We start from the raw sequence: 27,783 nt of genomic DNA, 5'->3' as shown, positions 1-27,783 counted from the left end.
ATGCTTCAGGCTCCGCCCAGAAAGAGGCGTGTCTGTGGCCTGTCATGTGACCTGTCATGTGACGACGACGCCTCCATCAGTGGGTCAGAAGACCAGCAGTCGGTTCACTCCTCGTGCAGGAGATCCTCCATCGATGATGTGGCTCGCAAGGTGTGTGAACATCAGGCGAGATGCTCGTGCGTTAAAGGCAAGACACTACAGGTGAATGGAGGAAAAACACAACGGTTACTCTTTATTTTACAGTGCCCTTGGTACACGTTACATGTAGTTACTGTAGTAATACAAATAAAATAGTAAATTATAAATTTTACTATATAATCACATAGAAAACACCTGTTTTACATTGTTTTAATATTTGACAATTTTACTGATTTTAATGTCTTTTTTTTATCAAAAGGCTTTTATTCAGTAAAAAATCGTAATTTTTCCCAGACATTTACTGTTAGTGTAATTCAAGATGAATGTCGTCAGTTTTTTTTATTTTCATCATCGTTCATTCGTTGTTGTAATCATATGTTGCATCTAATTACCATAGTAATAACAGTAAAATATGCATAATTACATGCAACTAACCCTCAACCAAACCCTAACCCTATAGTAAGTACATGTAGTTAATTAATATTACTCAGTACTTAAATATATAATTACACTGTAACAGTGACACCTTAAAATAAAGTGTAACCCACTTAACTAATAGATATGACAATACTTCCACAGGTGATTACTTACATTAACAACTGCTAAATTGTTTTGTATTACAAGTTTGCTGAAATGTTATGTTTCAATGTAAACGAGTCATTATGTCATTAAATATGCGCTAATTTGCATACATTACAAATTTGAACATTAGATAAGGCCTGGTTCAAAATTTGCATGCTTAATTTTTTACATATTAGAGTTAAAGACTTTTTAAAACTTTTTTATCACTTCATAAATCAGAAAATACTGTCGTCAACAAGAATCATTTTCACCGTTCTTTGGAATAAATGTTATATAAATCAGGTGAATGATATATGAACAACCCTTCTGAATATACATAGGAATAAAACTGTAAAATTTGTGTAAAGCTGCGTATTTCAGTTATAAATAAAACATTGATTTTATTATAGGAGAATATTTTACAAGAAAATACTATTTCAATCTCTACACTTCAATATTTCACATTTATTCCAAAGTCTTATTTGCCTTTTTTTTTTGTGTCATTTAGTAACATTTCTGAATGAAAACCGTTTCAATGTAAACGTGTGAGTGTTACAGTGTAAAACTATATTTTAGTACTGAGTATTAATTAACTACATGTACTTACTATAGGGTTAGGGTTTGGTTGAGGGTTAGTTGCATGTAATTATGCATATTTTACTGTTATTACTATGGTAATTAGATGCAACGTACGTGACAAAAACACTGTAAAATAAAGTGTTACCCATTTTCTTTTCAGTTTATGTAATGCAACGGAAATCTAAAGATGCCAAATAGATAAAGTGTAATAAAATAAACACTTAAATGTGTATTTTGGATGTTTTTCTTCCACTAGTCTGAAAGAAGAGTGTTTTCGTCTGTAGTGTCTTGCCTTAAGAGAAAATCGGGAAAAACACTTTATTTTACAGTGTCCTTGTTGCATATGTTACATGCACTTACCATAGTAAATTACAGTAAATTATGCATAATTACATGCAACTAACCCTCAACCAAACCCTAACCCTATAGTATGTACATGTAGTTAATTAATATTACTCAGTACTTAAATATATAATTACACTGTAACACTGACACCTTAAAATAAAGTGTAACCAAATAATCGAACGCATGTATATTTGTCCACAGCATCCATTGATGGTCCGACTGCACGTGTCCGGTGTTGTTGATCTGATGATGATGATGATGATGATGATGATGATGATGATGATTGCAGGGTTTCCAGTGGCGTGTGTCTCGTGTGGTGGAGCCTCAGAAGGGTGTGTGTAAAGAGAAAGCGTTCTCCGTCGCTGCGGCTCTTCCTCGGCCCTGTTACGCGTCTCTGATGAGACAACTGTCCGACACGAGTGTGAGATCAGAGGACACACTGGCCTTCAGTCAGACACCACACACACCCACACACATCGCTCAGCAGCTCACCTTACTGGAGCAGGTGATGAAACACACACACTTTTCACGGTCTGTGTCTGAAATATACAGAAGTCTACTGTCCGACACTACCGGTCAAACGTTTGGAATAATTACGTTTTATTATGTTTTTAGTCTCTTCTGCTCATCAAGGCTGCTTTTATTTGATCAAAAATACAGTAAAAATGGTGAAATATTATTGTAATGTAAATCATCTGTTTTCTATGTGAATATACAGTAAAGTGTAATTTATTCCTGTGATCAAAGCTGAATGTTCAGCATCATTACTCCAGTCTTCAGTGTCACATGATCCTTCAGAAATCACTCTAATATGAGGATTTGATGATCAAGAAACATTTATGATTATTATCAGTGTTGAAAACAGTCGTGCTGCTTCATATAGTTTTGCTTCATTTGGGGTAAGTTATATCTAAAAAATATAATAAATTAGTAGTTTTATTCATCAAGGGTGTATTAAATCGATCAAAAGTGACAGTAAAGACATTTTATAATTACAAAAAATAAAACTTAATATATTTGTGGAAACCGTGATAAATTTTGTTCAGGATTCTTTGATTAATATAAAGTACAAAAGGAAAGCATTTATATTTTAAGTAATCTTCAACTTAAGTAATTGATAATGGTTGTTATTTGTATCAATAATTAAGCATCAATAACAAATGATCATCAAATCCTCATATTAGAGTGATTTCTGAAGGATCATGTGACACTGAAGACTGGAGTAATGATGCTGAAAATTCAGCTTTGATCACAGGAATAAATTACACTTTACTGTATATTCACATAGAAAACAGATGATTTACATTATAATAATATTTCACAATTTTTACTGTATTTTTGATCAAATAAATGCAGCTTTGGTGAGCAGAAGAGACTAAAAACATAATAAAACGTAATTATTCCAAACGTTTGAATTTACTATATTCACATAGAAAACTGCTGTTTTTCCAAGAAAAATATCAGTAGTGTAATTCAAAATATATGAATGTCCTAAGTGTTTTAATTTTCATCATCATTTGTCCGCTGTTGTATGTTTTTCCTGTTTTTTTGTGCTCTATTCTCACACTGTTATTCACAGATCCTCCTCTAGGTGGAGACACATGATCATTGTCTTATTTTCATGCATATCTTCACCTCTCATATGTCAAATACCGGTTTTGATTCAGCATTTATATTCACTTCTCATGTAGGAAATATTTCAGGACTGTCATCCAGTTCACTTTCTGAACTCAAGAGCTCATGGCGTGTCAGAAAACTCCACACACAGGTGAGTTTCCACCGATGCACTTTTGAAACTTCAGATCCTTGAACATGTGCGTAAATGATAGTAAACACAGCGTGTCTGCTTTTTAAAGTCTCAAAACATGTTTCTAATTAATTTAACACACTGCATGCGACTTCACAGAGATATGTTGAGTATGTGTGTGACTGTAGAGGTCCTGCTGTGTGTGTGTTGTTCAGGTGTGTGTCTCTAGAGGGCAACAGTCTGTTCCTGAGGGACGTGTCGGGCCCCGAGGAGCCGCTTCACACACTCATCACACACACACGCTGCGTCAGCAACTGGGTTTCTGCCGAACTGGTCATCTGTGACTCGGTCAAGGTGATTCCTCAGATTTTATTGAGCATTTTCAAATCATGGTTGTTTATGAGTTAAACTGGGTTATGAATGTTCACAACACAATAGTTTTGAAGGCACAGGTTATTAAGAGGAAAGCAGGATATTCGGTGAGAGAAATAGATTTTGGAAAAAACCTTGCAAATCAAAGAAATTATATCATGCGTAAAGATTTTTTTTGCACCGTAACACTGTTTTCATGACAATATGCACATTTATATCCATAATTGTCTAATATGCACATAAATGAAAACTTTAGTATTTATTAGGGCTGGTAGAAAAAAACGATTCATCTAGCTATCGCAATTTCTTTCTTTTTTTTATGATTCTAAAATCTTTTTTTTATTACAGAATTAATATTAATTCAAATTAAATTGCTTTGTTTTTGTCCTTGCTGTGATCTATGAGTTGTTGAGTGACGTAATATGTGAGACTGAATGCACTGACTCATATACAGAGAGAGAGAGAAGACAGTAGAGCTGCACGATTCATCTTTAAAAGACTGATTTTGATTCAAACACAATCGCAATCTTTCAATTCGTCTGTCTATTAAACTTTGACCAAATCATATCGCAACATTCAGATCTGTGTTGGCGCTGACTCGGATAGTCCAGTCATTTTATGAAAAAAAGTAGGAATAAAGGCTGGTTTAAAGTAGGGGAGAGCGGGGCACAAAGTAATGCTTTTTGACTTTCTCAATTTGTGTAAATCTACTTATGGTTCAGAGTATTTATTTTTTCCCACATTAATTTCCCTCATGTCTAGTACAATTATGTGGTTTTGTTTTATTAATACAGTATATACCTTTTTCTTGATATACCCCGAAAGAATGGAAGTGAAATGTGACAACATGCCCCATAGGTGGGGTACATTGTAACATGTGAGGGGTACTTTGTAACATGACATTATGACAGCTTAAAATGTTATCTGATCTAATAAAGAAAATATACAAGACAAACTAAAATATTTTCCAAATAAAATACAATACAATACATATAAAATAATGGCAATTTTTTATAATTAAATATAAACTCATTTTTGAGTTTTGACTACGAACACATGAAAACACAGCTATACAACATAGTTCAAACCAAATAAATAATTAGTAATATCTGAACATTGACTCTCAGTCTTTATTCACCTTTTTCTCACGTTTTCTCAATAAAATTAATAAAAGTATAGAATATAATAGCATATTTCTAATAGGGGCACATTGTAACGCAGTGTGACAACATGCCCCACCTGCACAACTGGGATTTAAACCCTGCTAGTGTCTTCTGCTAGTTAGTGAAGCATTAAAGAACTATCTCAACTGTTAAATAACATATTGGAGATTAAAATAATATCAGCTTTGTCTAATTTTAAATAAACACAAAAAATAGAGATGAAAAATTAACTTAAGTAAGAAATTTACTTTTGCTATGGTTTAATAAATGTCTATGGATATCTTCCAAAAAAATTTTATTTTGGCGGAATTTTTTTCTTCTATATAGTGTTGATATGGCAACTAGTAAATAAACAAAGTTTCGTCATCCAAGCATGTGCGGAAGTATTTAAAACAAGCGTGTTAAAACTAGCCCCGCGTTAGGTTGTGCCCCGTGATCCCCTACTTCTTCCTGCCTCTATGTATTAATGCTCATGGGTAGCCGTAATGGGTCCATTCAGACCTTAATATTAAGTATTTTACTGTTATACGTAAACAAGATTCAACAAGACATTTTCACCTGGCTATACCCAATGTTTAGATCTGTTGTGGTATTTATGCAAATTAGCACATACGTAATTAGATTATGCACTGTTCATGTTTACAAACCATTTTAAAAAACTTGTGATACATTTTTTGTTTGTCTTGATGTAAATAATCAACTCAGTAATTTTCATGGTGATATCTAAAGGTTAAAATGTTTACCCTATTCACGTAAGAAAAAGAATGCATAGGCGTATGAATAGGGTATATTTGGGTCTTTTTCAAAACTTTCCCCTAATGGGATTCTTCTGGGCTTTTTTTCCCTTACTCAGGACATATTGAGGATACAAAATCAGTTGAGTTTGCTTCTGTTGCAATTTGTTCAAGGTTGACCCCCATTTTGGCTTAAAATGACTGGACTAGGAGAGAGTCGTCATGAAACAGCTTCACAAACAGTCTTTTCAACCTCATAGTATCATTATTTCTGTGATACAATAGTTCAAAGTTTCATAGTTTAAAGTTCAAATATGAACACTGATGTCTACGATAGAGATCAAAATAGAGTAAATCAGCTTTTGATAGAAACTTAGCGCTTAAAATAACGCATTTATCGATTACATTGTTTCACCACTAGGTGGCGACAAGTGACTGTTAAAAAAAATTATTTGTTATTGAATCATTTATTAAAGAGAATGTAGTCCTGTATGATGCTTCTGAAATAAAACTCAGAAAGAAGTGATGATTTGTTTTTGTAGATATGACTCATCTTATACATCATGCACAGTCTGTATAAGTGTATGATTTAACGTTTCCTGATGGGCTAGTGTTAAAATAAATGTGCAATATCGAATCGCAATACTTGTAGAAACACATATTGTATCGGCACCCAAGTTTCGTGATAGTATCGAATCGGGAGATTCTAGGTGCATCGTCCCAGCCCTAGTATTTATACTTTTCATAATGTCATAATGCTTACATATATATATATATATTTATATTTCCAGGCACAGGCAGCTTTACTCACTCGGTTTCTCGCCGTTGGCAAGTACTGCTACGAGACCAGAAACTTCGCCACCGCCATGCAGATTCTGTCGGGCCTGGAGAATGTGATTGTAAGGCAATTACCGGTAAGAAACGAAACCGCACGTAATCCCTTTTTCCGAATCGTTCTCTCTAAGTGATAAATTATCCCGCATTGAGAGAGTCATAACCTCATAAGCTCGACTGTATTTGCTATTTTTGCTTCATCTTATCTGGCAGCTCCAGCAGCTGAAATGTTAATTGCATGTGCCTTTAAACTGATTAAACACTAACTCTATTTTTCAGGCTATTGACGAGCATGAAAGGGTTATAATCGACATGCATTCGGCATTTTGTGCAGAAACAAAACAGTATTCATCATATTTGGCGTGAAATGAAATTGCATGATAAATGGGTTTTTATAAGCCATGCTTATTCCCATCTTAATTAGTTTTACAGCATTTCTCCTGGTTTTGTTGTGTGTGTGTGTGCGTGTGTGTGTGTGTGTGTGTGTGTGTGTGTTGAACGGCAGGCGTGGAAGCAGCTCCCGCTGAAAGTGTGTGAGGTTCTGGAGGAGCTCAGGGCTGTGCAGGTGAGACGCTCAATCTAACTTTATTTATAAAGCACTTTAAAACAACCGAAGTGCTGTACGGAAAAAAGAAACAAAAAACACAAAATACACACTTCATGTAAAGCTTATAATTCAGATAAAACAAATCAAGAGAAAAAATTAAAATAAAACACTCACATACAGAAGAGCTGATGTTACTCACACACTGACCGCGACACACACTGACCTCGACACACACGTGACGAATGACATACCATACACCATTACTTTAAAATCATTATATTATATATCTATAAATTTAATAATAATAATTTATTATTTTAGACAAATTCTTAATTGTTTCTTTCTATTATTACTAGGGCTGTCAAACGATTAATCGCGATTAATCGCATCCAAAATAAAAGTTTGTTTTTACATAATACATGTGTGTGTACGGTGTATAATTATTTTCTATATATAAATACACACACATGCATGTATATATTTAAGAAATATTTGCATGTATATACTGTGTATACATACTTATATTATATATAATTTATATTATATATAAATATTTTATATATAAATAACACATTTTCTATATGCATGTGTGTGTATTTATATATAGAAAATAATTATACACCGTACACACACATAAATTATCTAAACACAAACTTTTATTTTGGATGCGATTAATCTCGATTAATCGTTTGACAGCCTTAATTATTACTATTACATATTTATATATATTAAATCATTATAATTATTAAATATAAAAATATTATTATAATAAATATTATTTATTATTATTACATATAACATTAATAATGACAACCCTGCTTCACCACTATTTGTTTTAATTATTTTGATAATTTATTATTATTTTAAACAAACTCTTGATTGAACTCTTAATTGTTAATAATATTGTTATTATTAATTACATATGATATTAATAATAACAAAACTGCTTCACCACTATTTGTTTGATTTATTTTAATAACTTGTAATTATTTTAGACAAATTCTTAATTGTTACTATTACATATATATTTTAAAACATTAGAATTGTTAAATATAAAAAATAATATTATAATAAATGTTATTATTATTATATATAATATTTAAAATGACAACCCTGCTTCATCACTATTTGTTTTAATTATTTTGATAATTTATTATTATTATTTTAAACAAACTCTTGATTGAACTCTTAATTGTTAATAATATTATATTGTTATTATTAATTACATATTATATTAATAATAACAAAACTGCTTCATAGCTATTTGTTTTTTCAAGATTGCTAAATCCCCCCCCCCCCCACCACACACACACACACACACACACACACACACACATTTTTTACTTTATGTCCGGCTTAATATAAGCTAAATTCATTTTAAAACAGAATCTGAAGACACACTCATCATTAGAGGTGTCCTGAAGTCATTGTTTGTGTGGATTTTATTTTTAATCTTGCTTTGAATAAATTAATGCATTTATGCATTTGTCAGAGGCATTGCATTGAAGGGTTTAATTGTGATCAGTTTATGCGTTCCCTGGGGTTCGACCCATGACCTCGGTGTTGCGAGCACTCTGTACTCCTGATCCTGAAAGTGTGCTGTTGTTTCAGGTGTTTCTGAAGAGTGATAGTCTGTGTCTGATGGAGGGATTGAAGCGCGGAGGGCGTCCGACTCTCCCAGACGCTCATATCTTCGCCCTGCACATTCAGCAACTGGAGATCGGCACGTTCACCATGACCAGCGGATCCTACAAGTGGCCCAAACTGAGGTCTCATCCCTGCACACTCACACTCACACAAGCAAACAAGTCAAAACGGTACAGACAGAAGACCGTTCTAATGTTACATCATCTTACCTGAGTGTTCTTCAGCGAATATTTCAATATTAGCATGAGCAGAGTGGAATAAAGAAAGTGTTTAGCAGGATTGATCTTCAAAACGGTAAGCACACACTGCTTTGTTTATGGTGTGTGTATCTGCAGCGTCGGTTTCGCTTTCTGAATGACGAATATAGATGAATTTATCTGCAGAAATAGACAGTTTTCTCATTTACACGCATGCGCAGAACGCGCACGCTAGCTGACAGCCGCTGTAGTTCTCGTGTGTTCAAGTGCAGCTTTTCCCCGACATGAGGCGACAACACTGTCGGCTTTCATCAGCGCTAGCTCTTTGGCATCGGTTGGGTGTGTCCCGGGCTTAACAGACGCTTGTGTCCCAACCAAGCGTGCCGCACAAGTGCTGAAAAGTGAAGCCAAAGCGTCTCGATCGCCCCCCGGTGGCTGGTCCCAGTATAGCTCATAAACCCTGAGCCTCGATCGCCCCCCGGTGGCTGGTCCCAGTATAGCTCATAAACCCTGAGCCTCGATCACCCCCCGGTGGCTGGTCCCAGTATAGCTCATAAACCCTGAGCCTCGATCGCCCCCCGGTGGCTGGTCCCAATATAGCTCATAAACCCTGAGTCTCGATCGCCCCCCGGTGGCTGGTCCCAATATAGCTCATAAACCCTGAGTCTCGATCACCCCCCGGTGGCTGGTCCCAGTATAGCTCATAAACCCTGAGTCTCGATCACCCCCCGGTGGCTGGTCCCAGTATAGCTCATAAACCCTGAGCCTCGATCGCCCCCCGGTGGCTGGTCCCAATATAGCTCATAAACCCTGAGTCTCGATCGCCCCCCGGTGGCTGGTCCCAATATAGCTCATAAACCCTGAGTCTCGATCACCCCCCGGTGGCTGGTCCCAGTATAGCTCATAAACCCTGAGTCTCGATCGCCCCCCGGTGGCTGGTCCCAGTATAGCTCATAAACCCTGAGTCTCGATCGCCCCCGGTGGCTGGTCCCAGTATAGCTCATAAACCCTGAGTCTCGATCACCCCCCAGTGGCTGGTCCCAGTATAGGTCATAAACCCTGAGTCTCGATCGCCCCCCCCGGTGGCTGGTCCCAGTATAGCTCATAAACCCTGAGTCTCGATCACCCCCCAGTGGCTGGTCCCAGTATAGGTCATAAACCCAGAGTCTCGATCGCCCCCCGGTGGCTGGTCCCAGTATAGCTCATAAACCCTGAGTCTCGATCGCCCCCCGGTGGCTGGTCCCAGTATAGCTCATAAACCCTGAGCCTCGATCGCCCCCCGGTGGCTGGTCCCAATATAGCTCATAAACCCTGAGTCTCGATCACCCCCCGGTGGCTGGTCCCAGTATAGCTCATAAACCCTGAGTCTCGATCGCCCCCCGGTGGCTGGTCCCAGTATAGCTCATAAACCCAGAGTCTCGATCGCCCCCCCCGGTGGCTGGTCCCAGTATAGCTCATAAACCCTGAGTCTTGATCGCCCCCTGGTGGCTGGTCCCAGTATAGCTCATAAACCCTGAGCCTCGATCGCCCCCCGGTGGCTGGTCCCAGTATAGCTCATAAACCCTGAGTCTCGATCGCCCCCCGGTGGCTGGTCCCAGTATAGCTCATAAACCCTGTGTCTCGATCGCCCCCCGGTGGCTGGTCCCAGTATAGTTCATAAACCCTGAGTCTCGATCGCCCCCCGGTGGCTGGTCCCAGTATAGCTCATAAACCCTGAGCCTCGATCGCCCCCCGGTGGCTGGTCCCAGTATAGCTCATAAACCCTGAGTCTCGATCACCCCCCGGTGGCTGGTCCCAGTATAGCTCATAAACCCTGAGTCTCGATCGCCCCCCGGTGGCTGGTCCCAGTATAGCTCATAAACCCAGAGTCTCGATCGCCCCCCCCGGTGGCTGGTCCCAGTATAGCTCATAAACCCTGAGTCTCGATCGCCCCCTGGTGGCTGGTCCCAGTATAGCTCATAAACCCTGAGCCTCGATCGCCCCCCGGTGGCTGGTCCCAGTATAGCTCATAAACCCTGAGCCTCGATCGCCCCCTGGTGGCTGGTCCCAGTATAGCTCATAAACCCTGAGCCTCGATCGGCCCCCGGTGGCTGGTCCCAGTATAGCTCATAAACCCTGAGTCTCGATCGCCCCCCGGTGGCTGGTCCCAGTATAGCTCATAAACCCTGTGTCTCGATCGCCCCCCGGTGGCTGGTCCCAGTATAGTTCATAAACCCTGAGTCTCGATCGCCCCCCGGTGGCTGGTCCCAGTATAGCTCATAAACCCTGAGCCTCGATCGCCCCCCGGTGGCTGGTCCCAGTATAGCTCATAAACCCTGAGTCTCGATCACCCCCCGGTGGCTGGTCCCAGTATAGCTCATAAACCCAGAGTCTCGATCGCCCCCCGGTGGCTGGTCCCAGTATAGCTCATAAACCCTGAGTCTCGATCGCCCCCCGGTGGCTGGTCCCAGTATAACTCATAAACCCTGAGTCTCGATCACCCCCCGGTGGCTGGTCCCAGTATAGCTCATAAACCCTGAGTCTCGATCGCCCCCCGGTGGCTGGTCCCAGTATAGCTCATAAACCCTGAGTCTCGATCGCCCCCTGGTGGCTGGTCCCAGTATAGCTCATAAACCCCGCCTCTCCATGTAGTCTAATGGGACGCGATGGAAACAAAACAATCAAATTACACTTCAAATAAATTTTTTCCAATTATGTTTCCTAATATAAAAATGGGAATGTGATATCATGATTGACAGCTGTGATTGACAGCTTCTCTAAAAGAAGTCACTTAGGCACCAACGCACTTTTTGGGGATTTCCGGGAGGAGATTGGAGCTTCAACTTTGATTTCTACATGTTCATAACTGTTTATTTCACTCACTCAATGATAAACAAGTAACAATAATATTCACAATAACATATCGTTTTACTGAATAATTAAGCAATTTCTTAATTTATCTTTGTAAAGAAACCTCATTGTTTAACTGGCAACTCTCTGCTGTCTCAGGACGACATCACTTCCTGTCGGCCACCGTAACTTCTGTTGGGTGCAGTTCACAACCTCACCACTAGATGCCGCTAAAATTACACACGGCACCTTTAAGCGAAGAATGAAAAAGAACTTGAGTTTATCAGGGTCTTATATTACTACACAACTCACACACACATGCACTGCAGGAGAGACAGCTGCCGAGGGCAAAGGTCACGGACAGTCAGATGTGGCGGTAATAACGCAGCTGGTGATGCTGCATGCTGGTGTGTGTGTGTGTGTGTGTGAAGCAGATGGTGTGTGATTGGAAATGCTTTGCCCGGGGACATGAGTCGATGCCAGGAGTCGTAAGGTTGCTTTTGTAGCAGATTCTGAGGTGGACACACACATGGTGGTTGTACATCTGTAGCTCGCAGCGCACAGAATCAGGTCACCTGCACACACACATTTAAGCTGAAGAAATGAGTGTTTGTCTGGACTTAAACTCACTGTGATGATTTATGCATTGATAATACTCAAGGCAAAGTTCTTCTGTTATGGGTAAAAAGACGTTTGAAATACGTGACCAGCAAACGTCCCAATGCCGTCCACATTATATGTAAATATGTGCAGTGCGCTTTCCTCTCAATAACAGAATAAACATGCAACAAAAATGCCATGTATATTATGAGAAAAGTAAAGTGTTTTTGACCTTAGCTGCATGTAAACCTGTTGTAGGAGACCTTAAAGTAGCATAATAAGGCCACTTTAAGAGTCGACTCCTTTTGAGATTCATGATTGTGAATTGAATCAGCGTCACAGGATCACAGGAAGAAGAATTTAATTAATTGCAACTGAAAGAAATAAAACAAAGTCGGTTGAGTTCTGAATGATGCACAGCTCTGTTTAAAGAGGTCATATAATGCCATTTTTGTACAAGCTAATATGATTCTTTAGGGTCTAAATTAAAAGTTTGTAATATACTATAACTAAAAATTCTCATTAGTATTGTAAGAGTGCATGTGTCTTTAAATGATAATGAGCTTTGCTCACCCCGTCCCTCTGTTCTGTGCGTACACCGCTTGTAGTAACACAAACACAATAACCATAACGCGTCGTTCATTACAATCGTGGGATTATGAATTATATTGAGAACGTTGTACATAGAAAACATGCCCTAATGTACCCTGAGTGTAAACCTTTGCCGCATTCATTGTGAAGCGTGCAAGCGATTTGCAAAGATTAATATAAAGGTCAATAAAATGTTACACTCACTCACTTCTTCTGGAGGTGCAGCAGGAACACGAATAGTTGGTAGTAATCCTTTTTTCAGGAGCAGCTTCTTAGCAAATCCAGCTTTATACTGACCCTCGTGTGTAAAGCAGTCTGGTGAAATGATTCGCGCAAACATGAAAGCATTGACGTTGATCGTGGGGAATATTCCCTTCGAAAACAAACATTTCATTTCAAACATCAGCCACTGCGTCTTCAGCTGTACGGATTTAGGAACATCAATATGATGCTGTGTTCGTTATTACACCCAAGAAACACCACAATCGCTTAGACGCCATTCTGTTCAGTGCTCCAGCTATCAACAATGAACGCGTGCTATGATTGACAGCTCGCTCACGAGGGCGCGAGGGGGCGGGTCTGTGTTGAAACGCTGCTGTCAATCAACCATCGTGGGAGGGGCGTCGATTTTGTGACATCACAAAATCGAACAGCTTGATTTGAGATGGGAGGAAACATATTAGAAGATTAAAAAAAAAACACTGGATGGATTTTTATCATTTTATGATGGTTGTGTACAGGCACTGCCAACACACATTTCAGTACAATCAACTTGTAAAAGTGCATGTACCATTATATGACCCCTTTAACTCTCCGTTGGCATGTTCATTTAGATCACATCACACTCGCATTACGCGTGATCCAGCAGAATCATGATCCAGACAGCGGAGCTCATGCTTCAGCTCATCTTTACCGTTCAGGACGGGCACAGTCTTGTCTCCTAATTGAATCTTTGTTTGTCCCAGTTGCCGCTGATTGGTTTCGCCCTTCACTATGGAAACAGACCAGCTGGTTTGTGGGAGACACATAAAGAGCTGCTTATTATTTTACATTTTTACACTGTCACTGAAGGAAATATGAAGTGTACTTCAATTATGAATTGATATACTCAAGCAAAGTTCTTTTTCGTTCTTCTCTTTGGAGTCAAAAGAAGTTTGAAAAGCGTGATCTGTCCACGTTATATGTAAATATGTGCAGTGCGCTTTATTCTCAATAACAGAATAAACATGCATCAAAAATGCCAGCAATGAGAAACAGCATCTGATCATAGCGATGTGGATGTTTGCAGCGATTCAGCACTGTCATGTCAAGATTATTTATAAAGGACTTATAAGCTACTCGTGTCTGACCTGGACGGACTCAACAGAAGAAATGAACTGGAGAAGATTTACACCTCAAAGAGGCGGAGCCTGAGACACACACACACACACACACACACACACACACACACATTTAAATTCTTTATTTGAATTAAAAGATAAACATTTATCATGGCATAATCCAAATTTGGCAGAAAGATGTACAACAGCAGCCAATATCTCAGTCCATTATGCACATTAAGGGTAAAGGTGGCACCTGCGCCTCCATATATAGAGGCTACCAATTACTGCTGATACAGAACAATATCTCGTCAGTTTTTTGGCCTTGTTCTTCTGTAGTCCGCAAATCTGCAGGCCTCTTACACACAACTTATGCACATGGCCTAGACTACCAAAGATGAGGGCAATAACTTTACAGGAGTAGCCAGAGTTACTGAAAACATTGTACCATGGTTGATATTTCAACAGTTTTGAAGCATAGCAGGTGTCCATATAAGCATCAAAAGAGCAACCAATTTCTAGTATTGTAACGGCTTTGGTGTGTTCATTAATTACAACTATGTCAGGTGTATTTGGTAAGTGATTTATGGCAATTTCCAGTGTAGCGCACTGTTCGTGTGAAGGAGAAAACCAGTCTGTCTCGATTTTTTTGTTAAAGTGGATTGTGGTAAGGTTGACATTGTCTCTGAGCTCCTTCACTAGGAGTGCAACTATACGGTCGTGGCGCGCGATGTACAGTCCTTTGTAGGCGGAGCAGCCGTTAAGGATGTGTGCGATCGTCTCTCTTTGCCGGCTGTGATGTTGCAGGCAGAACGGCTCATGTACGGATGGAAACCATGTTGCTAAGTTGGACTTTGTTGGTAGTACCTGTAGACGAGCTTTAATTGTGAATCTGTGGATGTCGTCTTGTAGGGCTGTGTTCTTCAGAACTGTATGTGATACGTTATGGTCGGCACAGGGCAGGCAGGCCAGTTGTCCTTGTAGGCGTAGGCCTGTCCAGTGCTGTATCATACGCAAATGGAAGTGATCGATTATTGTCCTTTTGATGTTTTGAGTGTCAAGGAGTTGAATGTTGTCGCCAGTTGTGATGGTTGCCTCTGCCGTGATGGTTGAATCCGTGAGAATGATCTTATTGGCTTCCGCCGACTGTCCTGCTGTGTTCCTCCAGCGCAGTTGGATATTAGTGCGGTTGCAGAGGTCATTCAGGTCTAGCCAGTCCGAGCGCACGCCAAAGCCTGGTGTGTTGGTGTCCAGTTTTCCATTGGGTTTTCTTCTGAACCCGAGGAAGCTGGCATCATCTGATGTAGAGAGAGGGACCTTGCGTTTCCCCAGATGTAATAGAAGTGAGGCTCGGGCAAGCTCACGCACGGCTGCGTCATCATTATTTAACATCCTTAACAGGTTGCTTATTCTGGCGGCAACATACACCCACTCTATATGAGGGACGCCCAGCCCTCCCTCTCTGCACCTGTGAAACAAGACGTCTCTTGTCGAGTGTGTATTTAGTCCTATCCAGCGTCTTGCCAGGCCTACAGTCTTATTATTCAGCTCATTTAGGATACATTTAGGGATATGTATGTTTGCAAAGAGATGCTGTATTTTAGAAAGGGCAATCTCTCTTATGGCCTGTAGTTTCATTACGACAGGGAGAGGGGATGAGTCCACCATGTCCAGCCTCGTGCAGTATTCACTGCTAAGTTCATGTATTTGCTCTTCCCATTCGCCCGCGATGTTGAACCGGTGTCCAAGGTAGCCGTAAGTTTCATGGCGCGCATACACTTTAATTTCATTGCCCATGATGGAAAAGGAGGGTGGCTTGTCTTTTTTGGCTTGATACCACCTGTTGCCTCCACTGCGTCTCTCATAAAACACAGCGCACTTGGTGTTTTTCACCTCTAGTCCAGACCATCGCATGAATTTATCAGTATGGGAGAGCATGGTTTTGATCACTCTCTCATCCCTGGATGACACCTGGACGTCGTCTGCATAGGCCTGGACAGGGTTTGGCGATCTGATGTGCGAGGGGGAGCAGAGGCACAGCCACTTGAGCCACTGGTTAAGGGCTAGAATAAAGTTTACTGCGCTCCATGGGCAGCCTGTCTTGATGCCGGTTCTTAGTTGGATTGGGCTAGTCAGTTGATCTCCACAGATCACCTGGATAAAGGAGTTTCTATAGATATCCTTAATCATGTTGATATAAGGTTTGGGTAGGTTAATTTCGTCTAAGGCTTTAATCATAACGCCATGCGGCAACGAGCCGAATGCATCACGGAAGTCTAGAAAGACTGCATAAAACTTGGTGGATTCATGCTTAAAATCATCGATTGCTGTTTTCAGGCAGAAAACGTGCTCGTTCATGCCTTGACGATTAATATAGGCTTTTTGTTTTTCCGACAGTATGTTCATTTCGCAGAGCCATGGCAGGATGCGATTCAGAATGCACTTCATAAGAACTCACACACACACACACACACACACACACACACACACACAAACACACACACACACACACACACACACACACACACACACACACACACCTATTATGTCATCGCCATCAGACCAATGGTGTTTCTAAAGTGTTTACTAGTTTGTTATTATTATTATTACTGTTGCTATTAGTATTAGTATTATTACTAAATAAAAATATAAAACTTACTTTTAAAAAAACTAAATAAGTTGAGTACTTAGGAAAAGTAATATAATAAATAGAATTTTATTTGACATTACAACTGTAAAATTATAATATTGCTTTTATGCATATGCACAAAAATGACATGCATATACATTGCTATTATTGCTATTATTGTTATTTTTTTTATTACAAAATGAAAATATAAAAATTACTACATAAGATCAAATAAATTATTTTCCCTAAAATTAAAAAAATGAGTATTATTATGTGAGAAAAGTAATATAATAATATAAAAAAGAATTATGTTATTTTACATTACAACTTTAAAATTACAATTATAATATATTTGGCTGTTTTTATTTCTTCATTTTAAAACGTTAAACAATCAAGCTTTTGTTTTGTCAGGTTGCCCTTAAAGCTTCTCTTTTTTCTCTCTCTCTCTTTTGTTTCTTCTTATTAAAGTTTGTGCAGATATTTGATTCATGTTGCTTTTCAAATGCACACTTTACATTTTCTGTTTGCTCTAGAAACAGTTCAGTTGAGTTCGGTTCAGTTGAGTTGAGTTCGGCTGAGTTCGGTTAAGTTCAGATGAGTTGAGTTCAGATGAGTTCGGTTCAGTTCGGTTCAGTTCAGATGAATTGTTCAGATGGGTTCAGATGAGTTGAGTTGAGTTCAGATGAGTTGAGTTGAGTTCAGATGGGTTCAGATGAGTTGAGTTGAGTTCAGTTCAGATGAGTTCAGATGGGTTCAGATTAGTTGAGTTGAGTTCAGATGAGTTGAGTTGAGTTCAGATGGGTTCAGATGAGTTGAGTTGAGTTCAGATGAGTTCAGATGGGTTCAGATGAGTTGAGTTGAGTTCAGATGAGTTGAGTTGAGTTGAGTTCAGATGAGTTCAGATGGGTTCAGATGAGTTGAGTTGAGTTCAGATGAGTTGAGTTCAGATGAGTTGAGTTCAGATGAGTTGAATTCAGATGAGTTGAGTTCAGATGAGTTGAGTTCAGATGAGTTGAGTTCAGATGAGTTGAGTTGAGTTCAGATGGGTTCAGATGAGTTGAGTTCAGATGAGTTGAGTTGAGTTGTGTTGAGTTCAGATGAGTTGAGTTGAGTTCAGATGTGTTGAGTTGAGTTCAGATGAGTTGAGTTGAGTTGTGTTGAGTTCAGATGAGTTGAGTTGAGTTCAGATGGGTTCAGATGTGTTGAGTTCAGTTGAGTTGAGTTGAGTTCAGATGGGTTCAGATGTGTTGAGTTCAGATGAGTTGAGTTGAGTTCAGATGGGTTCAGATGTGTTGAGTTCAGATGAGTTGAGTTGAGTTCAGATGTGTTGAGTTCAGATGAGTTGGGTTCAGATGTGTTGAGTTCAGATGTGTTGAGTTCAGATGAGTTGAGTTGAGTTCAGATGGGTTCAGATGGGTTCAGATGTGTTGAGTTCAGATGAGTTGGGTTCAGATGTGTTGAGTTCAGATGAGTTGAGTTCAGATGTGTTGAGTTGAGTTCAGATGGGTTCAGATGTGTTGAGTTCAGATGTGTTGAGTTCAGATGTGTTGAGTTCAGATGTGTTGAGTTCAGATGTGTTGAGTTCAGATGAGTTGAGTTGAGTTCAGATGGGTTCAGATGGGTTCAGATGAGTTGAGTTCAGATGAGTTGGGTTCAGATGTGTTGAGTTCAGATGAGTTGAGTTCAGATGTGTTGAGTTCAGATGGGTTGAGTTGAGTTGTGTTGAGTTGAGTTCAGATGGGTTCAGATGAGTTGAGTTGTGTTCAGATGAGTTGAGTTGAGTTGTGTTGAGTTCAGATGAGTTGAGTTGAGTTCAGATGTGTTGAGTTGAGTTCAGATGAGTTGAGTTGAGTTGTGTTGAGTTCAGATGAGTTGAGTTGAGTTCAGATGGGTTCAGATGTGTTGAGTTCAGATGAGTTGAGTTGAGTTCAGATGGGTTCAGATGTGTTGAGTTCAGATGAGTTGTGTTGAGTTCAGATGTGTTGAGTTCAGATGAGTTGAGTTCAGATGTGTTGAGTTCAGATGAGTTGAGTTGAGTTGTGTTGAGTTGAGTTCAGATGTGTTGAGTTCAGATGTGTTGAGTTGAGTTCAGATGGGTTGAGTTCAGATGTGTTGAGTTCAGATGTGTTGAGTTCAGATGTGTTGAGTTGAGTTGTGTTGAGTTCAGATGTGTTGAGTTCAGATGAGTTGTGTTGAGTTCAGATGTGTTGAGTTCAGATGAGTTGAGTTCAGATGTGTTGAGTTCAGATGAGTTGAGTTCAGATGTGTTGAGTTCAGATGTGTTGAGTTCAGATGTGTTGAGTTCAGATGTGTTGAGTTCAGATGTGTTGAGTTCAGATGAGTTGTGTTGAGTTCAGATGTGTTGAGTTCAGATGAGTTGAGTTCAGATGTGTTGAGTTCAGATGAGTTGAGTTGAGTTGTGTTGAGTTGAGTTCAGATGTGTTGAGTTCAGATGTGTTGAGTTGAGTTCAGATGGGTTGAGTTCAGATGTGTTGAGTTCAGATGAGTTGAGTTCAGATGTGTTGAGTTCAGATGTGTTGAGTTGAGTTCAGATGTGTTGAGTTCAGATGAGTTGAGTTCAGATGTGTTGAGTTCAGATGAGTTGAGTTGAGTTGTGTTGAGTTGAGTTCAGATGTGTTGAGTTCAGATGAGTTGAGTTCAGATGTGTTGAGTTCAGATGTGTTGAGTTCAGATGAGTTGAGTTCAGATGTGTTGAGTTCAGATGAGTTGAGTTGAGTTGTGTTGAGTTGAGTTCAGATGTGTTGAGTTCAGATGAGTTGAGTTCAGATGAGTTGAGTTGAGTTGTGTTGAGTTGAGTTCAGATGTGTTGAGTTCAGATGAGTTGAGTTCAGATGTGTTGAGTTCAGATGTGTTGAGTTCAGATGAGTTGAGTTCAGATGTGTTGAGTTCAGATGAGTTGAGTTGAGTTGTGTTGAGTTGAGTTCAGATGTGTTGAGTTCAGATGAGTTGAGTTCAGATGAGTTGAGTTGAGTTGAGTTGTGTTGAGTTGAGTTCAGATGTGTTGAGTTCAGATGAGTTGAGTTCAGATGTGTTGAGTTCAGATGTGTTGAGTTCAGATGAGTTGAGTTCAGATGAGTTGAGTTGAGTTGTGTTGAGTTGAGTTCAGATATGTTGAGTTCAGATGAGTTGAGTTGAGTTGTGTTGAGTTGAGTTCAGATGAGTTGAGTTGAGTTGTGTTGAGTTGAGTTCAGATGAGTTGAGTTCAGATGAGTCGAGTTGAGTTGTGTTGAGTTGAGTTCAGATGTGTTGAGTTCAGATGAGTTGAGTTCAGATGAGTTGAGTTGAGTTGTGTTGAGTTGAGTTCAGATGAGTTGAGTTGAGTTGTGTTGAGTTGAGTTCAGATGTGTTGAGTTCAGATGAGTTGAGTTGAGTTGTGTTGAGTTGAGTTCAGATGAGTTGAGTTCAGATGAGTTGAGTTGAGTTGTGTTGAGTTGAGTTCAGATGTGTTGAGTTCAGATGAGTTGAGTTCAGATGTGTTGAGTTCAGATGTGTTGAGTTCAGATGTGTTGAGTTCAGATGAGTTGAGTTCAGATGTGTTGAGTTCAGATGTGTTGAGTTCAGATGTGTTGAGTTCAGATGTGTTGAGTTCAGATGACTTGAGTTCAGATGAGTTGAGTTCAGATGAGTTGAGTTGAGTTCAGATGAGTTGAGTTGAGTTCAGATGAGTTGTGTTGAGTTCAGATGAGTTGTGTTGAGTTCAGATGAGTTGAGTTCAGATGAGTTGAGTTGTGTTGAGTTGAGTTTCTCTGAAACACACAGTGCTTATATTTATCTAATTAAATGCAGCTTTTGTCTTTTCATAATCACAGTAAAAACATGGTTCTTTCATTAGAGCTTTCCTCTGGCATGTGAAGCCGAGTCCTGAGACGAGTGTGTGCTTCTCTCCTGTTCTCAGGAACATTGCGCGTGTGGTCAGTCAGATCCATGCGTTTCAGGAGCATCTCTATCCGCACTCTCCTGACCCGGAGCTGCAGGCGTTCCTGCGCGAGCGAATCACTCGATTCAGCGAGTGTGACGTTCCTCTCCTCGCCTCACACAACGACGCCAACTTCATCCAGACGGCCAGCGACCGATACACACACCGGATCCAGGACACACTGCGCAGGGTCAAAGCCTCGTTCCAGTGAGAGAACTCGGTACTGAACCCACACACACACACACACATGTGGACACTGGAAGATGTGGTACTGAACTGAAACACACACACATGTGGACGCTGGAAGACGCTGTACTGAACCGACACACACACACATACACACAGATGAAGACGCTGTACTGAACCGACACACACACAGATGTGGACGCTGGAAGACGCTGTACTGAACCGACACACACACACACACACACAGATGTGGACGCTGGAAGACGCTGTACTGAACCGACACACACACACACACACAGATGTGGACGCTGGAAGACGCTGTCCTGAACCGACACACACACACACACACAGATGTGGACGCTGGAAGACGCTGTCCTGAACCGACACACACACACACACACAGATGTGGACGCTGGAAGACGCTGTCCTGAACCGACACACACACACACACACAGATGTGGACGCTGGAAGACGCTGTCCTGAACCGACACACACACACACACACACACAGATGAAGACGCTGTACTGAACCGACACACACACACACACACACACAGATGTGGACGCTGGAAGACGCTGTCCTGAACCGACACACACACACACACACACACACACACACACACACACGTGGACGCTGGAAGACGCTGTACTGAACCGACACACACACACACACACACACACACACACACACACATGTGGACGCTGGAAGACGCTGTACTGAACCGACACACACACACACACACACACACACACACACACACACACAGATGTGGACGCTGGAAGACGCTGTACTGAACCGACACACACACACACGTGGACGCTGGAAAACGCTGTACTGAACCGACACACACACACACACACACACACACACACACACACATGTGGACGCTGGAAGACGCTGTACTGAACCGACACACACACACACACACACACACACACACACACATGTGGACGCTGGAAGACGCTGTACTGAACCGACACACACACACACACACACACACACACACACACACACACAGATGTGGACGCTGGAAGACGCTGTACTGAACCGACACACACACACACGTGGACGCTGGAAAACGCTGTACTGAACCGACACACACACACACACACACACACACACACACATGTGGACGCTGGAAGACGCTGTACTGAACCGACACACACACACACACACACACAGATGTGGATGCTGGAAGACGCTGTCCTGAACCGACACACACACACACGTGGACGCTGGAAGACGCTGTACTGAACCGACACACACACACACACACACACACACACACACACACACACACACGTGGACGCTGTGAGGAGCCGGATCATAAACTCTGACATGTTGCAGTTTCTCTCGGATGTTGACGAGGCCGGGAAACAGAGACTGGGATTGCACAAGACGTGGACGTTTTAATTGGTGAATTTCCTCATTATAATAGGACATCTTGGTAACACATTAAAGTTCATTATTTAATGTATTTACTAACATAAACTATTAATGAGCAATACATTTGTTACAGTATTTATTAATCTCTGTTAATGTTAGTTAATAATAATCCAGCTGTTCATTGATTGTTCATGTTAGTTCACAGTGCATTAACTAATGTTCACAAATACAACCTTTGATTTTAATAACGCACAGTAAATGTTGAAATTAATATTAACTAAGATTAATAAATGCTGAAGAAGTATTGTTGATTTTTAGTTCATGTTAACTAATGTGATAGTGAAGTGTGACGGGACGTCTTTACCAGCTTCAGGAGAACATGCTCGTAAACCAGTTTCTGTTTGTTGAACAGATGATTTTCTTGTGAAGACACTTTAAAGAACAAAGACTTTCATCTTTTGTGTTCAGCTACACAACCAAATAATGTATTTATAGATTTATTGATGATAATTATTGAGAAATTATTAATTACGTTTTAGATAAGATTCAACTGTTTGAAATTGAAGTAGCCTAATACATTATAAACGCCTCCAGAGAATAGAGAAAAGTATTATACTTTTAAAAATAGACTATATTTCTACACCGTGGTATATTAATCTTAGAAAAATGAAATATTTTGTGCATAAATTTCAGTATAATTTAACTTTGCATCTCTACTTTTTGTAATGTACTTTAAATTGAGACACTTTTGTGATTTCCCTGTTTTAAAGTTCATGTATTATGCGTCTCTCTCATTAGAGTTGAATTGAACTCACTGCTCACATAAGTGAACATTATTTCTGCCTGATTTGTTCCCAGTCACAACAACCCCTGTCATTTAAAGAGGACCTATTATACCCTTTTTCAAAGTCTTGATTTTGTTTTTGAGCTCTACTAGAATAGGTTTTCATGCTTGAAAAACATTATTATTACCATATATCCTCTTCTCTTCCCAGTCTGTCAGTAACGCTCTGTTTACTTCCTGTCTCTATGATGCCCCTCCTCCTGAAAAGCACACTGTGCTCTGATTGGTCGGCTGGAGCAGTGTGTTGTGATTGGTCGAGCGCTTCGAGTGTGTTTGGGAAATGTCCCGCCCCTTACTATAACCGCCAGTTTAACACACTACTAACTAACTCAACCAGGCCCCGCCCCTTTATTCTGCATATGAATTATTATAATGAGGAATATTGTGACGTGTTCGTTCCCGGGAGAAACTCAAGACTACAATGGAGGCGTTTCAGGAGTTCAGGAACACTGACACTGATATAGAGAAGAGCTGCCCTTTTCATGCTCAAACATCAACATTACACACTGGAGAAAGATGAAATAATAGGTCCTCTTTATTATTAATAAGGGTTTAGTGTTTGTCGTAACTGTCTCCTGATCTTAGAAATTACTTTTGTTAGTCACTTTGAATAAAAGCATGGCTAAAAAAAAAACAAAAAAAACATGTAAATATAATCTGATGTTGTTTCAGTTTATAAATAATATTTTGAATAAAATGTATCTCAAGAAGCAGGTTGTGTACAGTGCGGGATTATGAATTATATAGGTGTTAATAGCCCTTATAGACCTAATAAAATTGCATTGCATTGAATGAAGAACTTCTTAATTTAATACAGTGTGTTTTTCAGATGTGCAGAATACATTTCCAGACATGCAATATTCACCATCTTGGTGCTGACCTTTGACCTGTAGCATATTCTTTGAGCTTTGACAACTAAAAATCGTGGAGGGAAATGGGTGTCTCAGTTCTCTGCCATTTTTCAGCCACTGAAATCTGATGAATATATATATATATATATACTGTATATAGTTTTTTTGTTTTTGCAGGGTTTTTTTTTTTTTTTTTTTTTTTGGCAGTTTTGCAGTTTTGAGTGAATATATTTCTTTTTGCAGTTTTGAGCGATATATATATATATATACTAAACTAAACAAAATGGCTCTCAATTGACATTTCAGTTACTGGATTTGAACGCCTTGTTAATACAAAAAGCATCATCATTCACAATCCTTCATATTGTATTCAGTAACACTGTTCGAGTGTTTTTTGTTTGTTTAGTTTTTTTGCTTTAAAAGTTTTCTTTAAACCCATCAGTGTGAGCCGCTGATCTGGTGACTGTCTGACCAATGATTCACTGTTGTCAGAACTTCACAGATCTACTCTCTTCTGGGATTACGTGATATTTTATCCGAATTAAATAATGAGAGTTTGCCCTCCTCGGTTTGTTTCGGGGTTTCACGCGGAGGCGAGGAAACGCGCGCCCCCGGAGGCGCAGTTGGCGCGCGGCGCGCGGCCGACCCTCCTCATTGTTCTGTAACGGATCAAAGCGCTCGAGATAAAGGCTTTAATTGCGAGTCAAAGAGCTCGAGCTCCTGCACTATAGATCAGTGATAAAGGAAACAGTCAACATGCCGTTATCGTCATTGTCCAGCTAAACGATCCTTTCAAAGGCTCTTCTCATTCAAATCCAGTCCGATAAGGCGAAAGCCCTGATTAACTGCAGTCAGAACACGGTTGCAGACATGCTTCACATGACATTACTAGGATTTATCACGAATATTATTGAATCACAATCTGTGCTGTTTTGTTTGATCATGAAACCTCAAATAAACAAATTATATGAGGACTTTTGAATTTTAGTTGTTATATTTCCCTCATTATAATTGCATTGCCAACTCATCATATGCAAGTATTTAAAAACAAAAAAATCAAACACTATTAAAACAAGTAGGCTAAATGATTTTCGGATTGCCTTATTGCGTGGTAAAATTAAGGTTTACATCGTTAAACAGCAGGTAACATTAAATCTGCATAGGCCTATGTGCATATTTGTGCATTTGCATAATAAAATTGAGTCCATTCTAAAATAAATAGGCCTAAATCAAATGCAAGTAAACTGTTGCAGGGTTAGATATTTTCACTGTCCTGAGTTGTTGTCCTTGAGCTTGTCCGGGTGTGAATCTGCATCTGAACTGCTGGTCAATCACAGTTAATTGTGTCGCTACTGTACCGCCTTTGATCCGGGATGTTTGCGGCGCGGCGCCAGAGACTCTGCGGGACACCCGCGTGTGTTAATGCGGCCATTTGAGCCCCAGTCACCTCTCCATCGACACTACAGAGACACATCTCACTGTACGAAGAGAAACTACACATTTTGTGTAAAAAAACAAACAAAAAAACACTAAAATGTTATTTAGAGGCTGATATAAAAGCAAAGCAAATGGCAGAATGTAGGAGCAGATAAAAAAGTGTTGAAAAAATAAACAGCATTTTATTGTCCTATATATATATATATATATATATATATATATATATATATATATATATATATATATATATGCTATTTGGAACTTGTGATACTTTTTTCAGGATTCATTGATAAATAAAAAGTTAAAAAGGACAGCATTTATTCAAAATAGCAATGTTATATAAATCTTAAATAGAAATATACATTTTTACTACAATTTTTTATCAATTTAAAACACCATTGCTGAATAAAAAGAAAAAAAATACTGAACCAAAACTTTTGAACAATAGCTTATATTGTTACAAACGATATCTATTTTAAATAAATGCCATTTTTCTTCTTTTTTTACTTTTTATTCATCAAATCCTGAATATATATAAAGACATACATGCATACTGGTCAAGTGTTACATGCATACTGGTCAAGTGTTTGAAATAAGTATATATATTGGGTATATGATGCAATTTTGTATAAAAACATTTGATATCCGTTTCAGCGTGTTATTCCCGTTTCTCTCCTTTAATCTGGAAGCTTCTGCATTATTACTGCCGCAGTTTCCCTGTCTGCATCCAGTTGTTCTGCCGCTCCATGTGTGTTTGAAGAGGATGCAGACATCTGGATGAGCCAGAGGTTCTCACAGACAAGCTGGCGCCAGGCTTTCACACAATCACAGGATATGTAAAGACTTCAATAACGAGCCATTAGGCCTAATGATTGAGAATCGATCAGGCGTTAACTCCTGCATGCATATGTTAATGTGATGCCGGGACGCGCCGTATATATGGATGGCGCTTCTGGAGGCCTGGAAACACTCTTGGATTTACTCGGATAGATTCACTTCCTCTGCTCTCGGAGAAAACACGCACAGCGATCGTGATGAAGAAGTTTTCTGTGGACTGGCTCGCTCAAAGCTTTCATGACTCGACTCCTCGAGCGGTTCTGGAGCCGGAGAGAAAGACGCACAGGCCTCATGTGCCGTGTGTGGTTCAACCCAGACCTCCAACATCATATGACAAGGTTTATCTGCAACCAAAACCAAAGCTTACAAAAGCTGAGGAGAAACCAGAATCCTCAAAAGAGACCATAACTCCAAGAAACTGCTCATCTCCAAGCTGTAAGTACGCTATAATTAATGTGCATTCGACTCTTTTAAAGCATGTAATCCATGCATACGATTCTATTAATAGTAAATAATTAACGATGTATTGTTATATTTCATTCAGTTTCAGAAAACAGTGGTTATTCGTCTGGTTATGAGAGTGAGGCGGCCGCGTCTGAATGCGCGTCCGTCGATGATGGACACGACGGGGCGACGCGCAGAATCAGATCCAAATTCACACCGGATCAGATCGACAAACTTGAGAAAATCTTCAACAAGCACAAATATCTGGACGCGGGAGAGAGAGTGAAAACCGCGCTGAAGCTCAATCTGTCAGAAACACAGGTGAGACTCGCGCATCTGACTTTATTATCGTATAACTTGATCACTTTATTTACATGCAATCTCTCCAAATGCATGATGTGAACTTTAACAATAGAACACGTTTATTAAATGAGCTTGTGCTTTTGTTCTTCAGGTCCGAACCTGGTTCCAGAACCGCAGGATGAAGCTGAAGCGCGAGGTCCAGGAGATGCGCGCGGACTTTCTGCTGCCTCCCGTGGTTCTCCCGCACGTGCACGCGCTTCAGTACCACTGCTACGACAGACAGCGACTTCCGTTTCCTCCTCACGGGCCTTTGATGCATCAGCAGCACGTGATGCCACATCTTCCTCCTCATCATCATCATCATCATCACCTCATGATGCCAAGGCAACATTACTACTGAAGACTCTTTCCTTTAAAACACTTACATCACATCCTGTGTGCAATATCTGTACAGTTTGTAAAAAAAACAAAAAAAATTCCTGGTTTAACTAAAAAGAAGAGTTTATTTATGATCAGAAATAAAGTATGTTTTATGCACAAAGTTTACTTGCGGATTTGTTCGTGTTTTACAAGCTTAAAGTTCACATTTGATTAGTGATTAGATCTCACTGAACTGAGTGGCTGACGAGTGTTCTTGAATCATTCCACATGAATTAAAGGAATTTAATGATCCTCTTGGTCATCACAACCAATTTTTTAAGGCCATATCTCATGCATAAAACGTT

The 27,783-nt window shown here is 39.9% G+C and overlaps 2 protein-coding genes across 2 annotated transcripts; both read left to right on the top strand.

Moving 5' to 3' along the window:
• LOC307149828 (kinase non-catalytic C-lobe domain-containing protein 1-like) lies at window positions 1-24,112 on the top strand (the record flags this gene model as incomplete). The annotated part of the gene is made up of 9 exons (XM_079856394.1): window positions 1-201; window positions 1,913-2,128; window positions 3,315-3,391; window positions 3,559-3,724; window positions 6,431-6,553; window positions 6,979-7,038; window positions 8,632-8,789; window positions 20,749-21,768; window positions 21,975-24,112. The coding sequence occupies 8 exons, from the start codon at window positions 1-3 to the stop codon at window positions 20,978-20,980; spliced, it is 1,233 nt and encodes a 410-aa protein (XP_079712520.1). The 3' UTR covers window positions 20,981-21,768; window positions 21,975-24,112.
• A 2,066-nt stretch (window positions 24,113-26,178) lies between these two features.
• vox (ventral homeobox) lies at window positions 26,179-27,458 on the top strand (the record flags this gene model as incomplete). Its single annotated transcript, XM_079855836.1, has 3 exons — window positions 26,179-26,746; window positions 26,856-27,076; window positions 27,210-27,458. The coding sequence occupies exons 1-3, from the start codon at window positions 26,509-26,511 to the stop codon at window positions 27,456-27,458; spliced, it is 708 nt and encodes a 235-aa protein (XP_079711962.1). The 5' UTR covers window positions 26,179-26,508.
• Between the last annotated feature and the right edge of the window lie 325 nt (window positions 27,459-27,783).

Source organism: Squalius cephalus (genome assembly GCF_949319135.1).
Source record: "Squalius cephalus genome assembly, chromosome: 21".
Lineage (NCBI taxonomy): Eukaryota > Metazoa > Chordata > Actinopteri > Cypriniformes > Leuciscidae > Squalius > Squalius cephalus.
Note: the sequence above shows the minus strand (reverse complement) of the source record. Positions and strands in the feature narration are given on the sequence as shown.